The following is an 8,106-nucleotide window of genomic DNA, read 5'->3' as shown; positions in this document are numbered from 1 at the left end:
GTCTTAAACCATTTTGATATATTAGCAACATTTTTATCAATAATAGATTGTAATTCGATAGGATCAGAGGCAGAACAAAGGACATTAGTGTCATCAGCAAACATTGCACATTTTGAATTAGTAGTTATAATTTCTGGTAAGGAATTTACATAAATAATAAATAGGATGGATTCTTGAGGCACACCAATAGTAACATCTTTAGGTTCAGATAATTTTGAGTTAATTTTAACAATCTGTGACCTTCCAGAAAGGTATGTTGAGAACCAGTTCAGTGTAGTACCTCTGATCCCATATTGTTCAAGTTTAATTAATAGAAGTTTATGGTCAACTGTGTCGAAAGCCTTTTTTAAATCAAGAAAAATGGCAGCAGTGACTTTGCCATTGTTAAGATTATTAAGCACGTATTCAGAAACATCAATAAGTGAAAAGACAACTGCTTGGGGAGATCGTGAAAAGAAAGTTGGCCTACTTTTGGTCATAAGAGGAAGCGGCAGTGCACTAACACTGCAGATAATAAAAGGAAAAGTAGAAGGGAAGAGAAAGAATGGTTTGATAACATCAAAGAATGGACAGGATTTAAGTTAAGCATCTTGCTCAACACAAACCTGTTTGGAAGAAAACCATATTTAAATCTCTGTCTACACTATCAAACTAGTTTGACAAAAAAAGTGTGATGTGCCCAAATATGGTAGTGATATGCTTAAATATGGTAGTGATATGACATCGTGTCCATATATGGGCACATCAAATTTCTGTCACAGTTTGATAGTGTAGACAGAGCTTAAGACTCATCAATGCACACTTGTGAATCGGTTCACCTTTCTAAACTTATCATAATTTCTAGGTATGATTAACTTCATTATTCAATGCCAACTATTTTCAACAGGGTCCAGAAATCTATGTCACTGATATCGATGTAAAGAAGGTATGTCTATTTTGAACTACTTAAGTTAGGCATTTTTCAGTTATTTTTTTGAGTTATTTTTTATGTTAGTATGTCAGTCGGCCTTTATATTCAATAGGCATGCATGTATTATATTCAATATGCATGGATTGGTGTAGTCAATCGCGTGTGTTTGTATATATATAAAAAAAATAATTATGAAAAAAAAATCCTCAGCAGGAATTGAACCAGGGACCTCAACTGTGTAAGGCTGGATATAAAACCATTACACCAAACACGCATTTACAAGGTTGTAGTGAAATTACCCTAATCACACACAGCATTAAGACACAAAAATAAAAAGAATAGAAATCTAATGTAACGGAATTTTACAGTAGGTAGAGGTATGCACGCTCGGAGTTCCGTTCTAGTTATTTGAAAATGATTTATTTAACTTAATTTAAAGAAAAACAAAGGAAGCAATTTATGAATTTCTGAGTAGTTTATAGCATTTTATTTCAAAAAATAAATAAAATAAAAAGGTAATCATAATTCTATTAAAAATGTTATTCATTGAAGTGTGTATATGATAGGCTGTTAGCTGCTTGAAGCCTGAAATGTACATAGAAACTATATTGGATAAAAACAATTTTATTATTGCATTTAATTAATAAATTTAACTGCATTATATATATATATAAATAATTATTCTACACTGTCTATTATAAAAAGTTGAGCACGTTTACTAAATTAATATAAAAACCATTATCAAATATTAAACTTAGTAGATAAAATAACCTACCTACAATGATTTTTTAATGACTTAAATTTAATTTTGGACAAGAAAATCCTGTTTTCAATTGTAGTTAAATTAAATGATTCCCCTTTCCCTTAAATACTAATACATTTACATGGCTAAATACCATCAATACATAATCTCATTCTAATGTTAATTGGGAATCATTACAGTACGTGGAATGCTTAATTTAAACTTGCATTCATCAAATAAATTAAAATAATATGGCAAAAATAAAACTATAGTTCAGGCAGGAATGAGATATTACGATTAAAAATGCATTATGTTTTATATCCATGCAATAAAGTACTATATTTATATTCTAAATGGTACTTTTATTGTACAAAAAAGTACTATATTTCTGATCTACAGTCCATAGTACGCATGCACTATCCAATACAGTACAGAATGAACAAATGATATTTTCAAATTAATTTTATCACTGAGCGGTTTAGAATTTAATCCAATGCCGGTCGATGTTTTTGTATATATATACACCATATATTATAAATCAAAAGGCAAATTATTGAAAAAATGACAATGATGTGGGTATCAGTGGCTGAATCTCAATGGAGATATAAAAAAAAAAGCAAAAAGCTGAAATCAAAACAATAAAAAAAAACAGCCAGAAAAAATGTCAGAGCTTTCAAGTAATACTAACCCTTCCCAATTATTATTCCTTATTACAATGTTTTTTTTATAAATTACTATGACAAATGAAATTACTGTACTATATAAAATAAAATGTTATATTTGCCAAAATTTGCTGTGATAAATAGTATAATTTGACCAAGGGGAAATAACCTTATTTCTCCATCATTTGACACACTTCATATATCCTTAACAAAACATTAGAATATTTGTAATTTTATAGAAATATAATAAGCTTTTAAAATGACCAAAAAAGTAGCTGCAAAAAAAAAAATTGTTGCAAAATGAATGTATGCAAGATTATTACTTTTTACACTAAATATTTGTATATACTGTATATGACAATCACATTCTCTTCTTCGGTATTAGCTCATTTAATCAGGTTCTCTCACGCAAAACGTCCACATTGAAATCAACTCATGCATTTAAACATCTGGAATAGAGTGATCCATTGACTTCTTCACAAGACTACTTGACATGCTAAAAAAAGGAAAATTAAATAAAACATTTACAAGTTTGTATTTTAAAAAGATTATCACAATAGTTTATGTTTAATAGTAAACCGTAAACATAAGACTTAATAAAACTTAATTTTCAATCAATCATAATTGATTAATTTATTTATTTTCATATGAAACTTTATTTTTAGGTGTTGTATCAGGATTACACAATCATTAAATAATACGTACTATTGCATGCCATGTGACCCAAAATTGTCTAATCAAATGACAGGAATTTATTAAGATGTTATATAATATCAGATATTATTATTTCCATATATCCTCTTAGAATTTATCACATCACATACAGTATTGTATTCCAATTGTTATTATTACATTCTATTGGTTAAATAAATGTAAAATCAAAGGAAAATCACAGTTCCAATATGCTATTTTAAAAACAGATGTATTTGGGCATATCACTACCATATATGGGCACATCACACTTTTTGGTCATTACTTTGATAGTGTAGACAGATCTAAATCAATACCTTTTCATCATGTGATCATACACAAAGTTTGGCATTATGGTGATGGTTACAGTTGTAGGAGAATCTGCAAGGATTTTTGATACTTCTTTATCCTATAAAATAAAAAGAATTAAATTAAAGCCAAGATTTTAAAAAGTACAGATTATGTCAGTATAAAGACATTTCTGAATGTAGCCTCTTAAATCTACAAACAGATCATGATACTTACAAATAAAATTGACATTGTTTTATTATCATAATTCATATTAAAATATATAAGCCAATACTCAGTTTGATGGATTATAATAATTATTCATTTAATCTAATCATTTCTAATTTCATTAGGAAACGGAAAAAATGAATAACATAAATCTGACATAATATTAATCGTCTCACCTTTAGACCAATGACATTTTGGCCATTGACCTCAAGCAAAGCATGGTCAATCAACAGACCATTCCTAGCGGCCGATGTCTCTTTTGCAATGGCTGTAATTTTTCCATTCTTGAAAACAAATCCAACATAGCCAGCGCTATCTTTCTGCAGTGTAATTGTTCGTTCAAATGGTCTACAAAGAAAAAATTAACATGTAATTAATTATTATTCATACTTGCTGGTACATAGATTCAAGGTATTATCCTCTAAATTATGTTGAAGTATGTTGATGATATATTGAGAATTTCAATACCATGCCGGATTTATCAAACTTGCTTAGGAAAAAAAATCGTATTAACTTTGCCTTAACTCCTTGATTTTGCTTAAGTCAGAGTTATAAATATATACAAGCAAAAATATTTGCCCCTTTGTGGGACAACGTTGATATTGTCATCCAGTAGAAATATGTTTATAAATAAATAAATAAAATTTGCTTAATTTTGCTGCCTTCTAGAGTTTAATTTTGCTCATGCGTAAAATTTACCTAAGACAATTTTTCTGCTAAGACGATTTGATAAATAAACTTAAGTCTCCCTAGCTAGTCTCTTGATATTATCGCGAGCAATTCCTCAAGTATTCTTCCATCTCTCACTAAAGGTGCAATATATATATAAAAACATCGCAATAGTGCCTAAATTGATGATTTAGGCTTTACTACTAGGTACCTTTTGGTTACCTAAAGGTGACAAATATGTTGGAAACTTGTTTTCCACTGTGCACATTGCTACACTTTGGAGAGGTCTTAGCATACGGTACCCATTATTTACTATGCTGATCGCCAATATTATAAAATAGCACCCTCTATGTTTGGATGTATATTTCAATAAATGATAGCCCCTCATTTGTCTGGCCTTGCTTGATAAATCAACTGATATTTCATGTTCCCAAGCTAGTACGATTGCAACTACTAACATTAAGTGTACTTAGTAGTGAAGTAGAGAAAGAGAAAATATCCTAACCGGGAAATAATGTTTGAACTTTCATTTTTAACAAATAATGATAACCAAATAAAAGCAGGAAATGATGATCAGACTACCTTTGACCTTAAAGCTCTGTCTACACTATCAAACTTTATGTGACAAACAAATGTGATGTGCCCATATATGGACATGATGATGTCATATCACTACCATATTTGGGCACATCACACTCTTTTGTCAAACTAGTTTGTTAGTGTAGACAGAGCTTTAGGATAGCATCAGACTGAAAATGGCAGAATGATGTAACTAAAACCACAAATTAAAAAACACAATGCTAACCGATCTCTGACAGCGAAGGTAATTCGTTGATCATCAGCTTTCTTAAGGATACTCATTGCCTTGTCTCTGCTCCAACCAGCAACATTTGAGCCATTTATCTGCAGAAGTTGGTCTCCAAACCTCAGGCCACCCATAGCAGCTGGTGAACCAGACAATACAAATGCTACAAAAATTCCCTGAAATAAATTTGAACCATTGTTAATTAAAGTATGCTTTATCGATTGTAATTTTTTTTGGTCTTTTCTGTTTTTGTCTTTTCTAAGTTTGTTATTGAGGACCCCATTGGAATTAACTCCCACATCGGGACTTTCATGGGCTATCCTGCATCTCTGTCTTTTTCAATTTAAATTGTATATATATTTTGTATCATAAACTGTGCATGTTTTTTTTTAATGAGATGCAAATAAATCACACTAAGGAAACCAAAACACAACATAACTAGGCATGCCCTGACATGGAATCCCCAAGGAAAACGAAATAGAGGACACCCAAGGAAGAGAAGAGAACTGGATAAGGAGGTGAAGGATGCTGGCTATAACTGGACAGAGGTGGAAGGAATTGCCCAGAACCGTGTGAGATGGAGACGTGTAGTTGTAGGCCTATACACTGCTAGGTGTAACAAGGCTTAAGTAAGTAAATAAATCAAATAAAAAAATCAAATCAAATAAGTTACTGTCTCTGCAGCAGAAGCTGTTATGGAAGCTTCTGTATATACAGTTTGCAATATTTATTGAATGGCAGTTGCTACAGTAAGAGGGCATACATTTGTTTGGCCATATTATTATCTTGCATACCTTGCTAACAGCCTGTACTCTCATACCAATCTTTCCATTTCCGTCTTTACAAACAACAACTTCCCGGATGCCTTGCTTGATTTCTGCTCTTGCAATACCTACATTGGTCTGCCCCGAGACTGGGGCAAGCACACCTCCACTGGATGGAACAGCCACAGTCTATAGTAGTATTCATACATAAAAGTGTGTAGGTATAAGAAGTGAAGAAAAGAAAACAGGCCTACAATAATATCTTTAATAATAATATATTTATGCTAGTCCAATTGATTTAATAATATAATATTTAATGTCATACAGTTCTCCTTTTTGGGAAACCCCTTTTCACATGACACTTTCCACGGAAAGGAAACACGGGAAATACTGTATGTTTTAATACTACAACCAACCCCTATTAGGAGACACTTTGTTGGGTTTTAAAGGTGTCCTCATAATAGGGGTTCTAATGTATATAACATTTGTTATCTGATTGATACAAAAGTTTGAAGGATCTAATAATGATGGTAACAATTACTTGTAGAAGACTAATATTTAGTCAAAATATTTGTTCAAAAATAATTATACAATTACATACTGTATAGACAGTTGGTTTTTCATATAAAAAACTAAACTCATTAACATGTTTTATGATAATCTACCTGATCATTAGTGACCTTTTGACTGCGTACGTTGAGTCAAAACTACGGATGCTCATAACCATATTAGCGTGCGAAAATAGCTGTGTCAGAACTTCGTAAGAGCGACAATGAAGATAACAAAATTTAATTTACTCACCTGTGGAGATCGCGCCACTACAGGCATATTTTGAGCGATAGTCTCTGGTGTTAGGCTCAGGCCCATGTACTCATCCAGTGATGGGTACAGTCCAGAGGGCTGCTGCCCTGGCACAGAACCAGATGTAACTGTGTTGGCTACATGTTGACGATACTGCACCTGTGCCTGAGGAAAGTATAAAGTATTTCCAAATATTAAAAAAATAAATCTTGTTAATTCTAATTTTTGAATAGAGAACTTTAAAATCGTAGTCATATTTGTTGAGGCTTACTGATACTGGACATAGTTATTTACTTCGGTAAGTTGTCTCCTATCCACCAAAGTTAGCGATAGCTATGCCCATGAAACCAACTTACCAAATAATTAAACTGAATGGACCACATAAACAAAGATTCTAACCGACCTTTCCCTGATTATTGTCAATGAGAAATTGTTCAATTAATACTTTTTATTGGTATTTTCATATCCTCAATGTAAACATTCCTATAAGGGTAAATCTGTATTTTGACTACACAAATCACCCCTTGATTGTCAGAATACGCTGTTTAGGGTCACCCTCTATAAATAAGGTGAAATAAAATAAAAAATAAAAACAAATTAAAGAATTAAAATGAAACCAACCTGAGCCATTTGGTCAACTTTCATATCTTCAAGTGAGGGATACAGAGACATCTTGCAAACTTGTTTTATTCTATTGATTGATAAAAACAAAATTAATGTATTATTTTTAAAGAATCATTGACTATATTAGCATAAAGTATCCATAAATTTTAAAAATAATGTAACCACAGAAGCGTAAAAAACAACAGAAGCATAAAACCAACATAGCGCAACAATTTTTTTTTTGTCATTCAGAACATTTTACAGCAATTTTTTTCTCAGGATGAGGACATGGTGTCCTGAAATCCCTTGAAAACGCTATGTTATTTCTGTTACGGTTACGCTTCCCGGCACAGTATAGTATTGTTTGTCATTGATCAACGAAGAAGATGTCTTCCGTTTCGTGAACATTTTTTAAAAAGGCGTAATTAATAAATAATTTATAAATTATAATTTATTTATTGCACTTTATTTAATCATTAAATGAGTTCTAATATATAATTGCTAAATTAATAATAATTAATATACTTATATTATAGGCTAGCTAATAATAGCCTAGGCCTATATACTAGGCTGCTATTATATAGTACTATTTTACTAGGCTTAGACTATGATGCTTAAACTAGACTCTGCTAGGCATAGCTAGGCTTCTGGGACCCCTCTCCAGTCGATCGTCGAGCGAGAGACTACCTACTTCTACTCCTGCATCTCTATGTAGTAGTAGGCCTGACTGACAGTAAACTCGGTCATTAATAATAATATTAAATAATAAATTGTGTAGAACTGAATAACTTACTAGGCCTACTTCGATTTACAATAATGTTGAACGTAGTAGATGCTGCTTGTTGTTAGATTCTTGGATTTACACGACGAGAATGTCCGGTGAGAGAGAGATATATCAACAAAAAACTACTGAGTTTGACTCATCTGATCTCTAAATTAACGTC

At 31.6% G+C, this 8,106-nt stretch overlaps 1 protein-coding gene across 1 annotated transcript; it reads right to left on the bottom strand.

Annotated features, from left to right (window-relative positions):
• Positions 1-2,170: 2,170 nt before the first annotated feature.
• On the bottom strand, positions 2,171-8,106 carry LOC144853678 (syntenin-1-like). Its single transcript, XM_078711446.1, has 8 exons — positions 7,956-8,106; positions 7,181-7,250; positions 6,560-6,724; positions 5,789-5,947; positions 4,995-5,170; positions 3,697-3,868; positions 3,322-3,413; positions 2,171-2,810 (listed from the first exon to the last, which is right to left on the bottom strand). The coding sequence occupies exons 2-8, from the start codon at positions 7,229-7,231 to the stop codon at positions 2,756-2,758; spliced, it is 870 nt and encodes a 289-aa protein (XP_078567572.1). The 5' UTR covers positions 7,232-7,250; positions 7,956-8,106; the 3' UTR covers positions 2,171-2,755.

Source organism: Antedon bifida, chromosome 10, assembly GCF_963402885.1.
Source record: "Antedon bifida chromosome 10, ecAntBifi1.1, whole genome shotgun sequence".
NCBI classification, from domain to species: domain Eukaryota; kingdom Metazoa; phylum Echinodermata; class Crinoidea; order Comatulida; family Antedonidae; genus Antedon; species Antedon bifida.
Note: the sequence above shows the minus strand (reverse complement) of the source record. Positions and strands in the feature narration are given on the sequence as shown.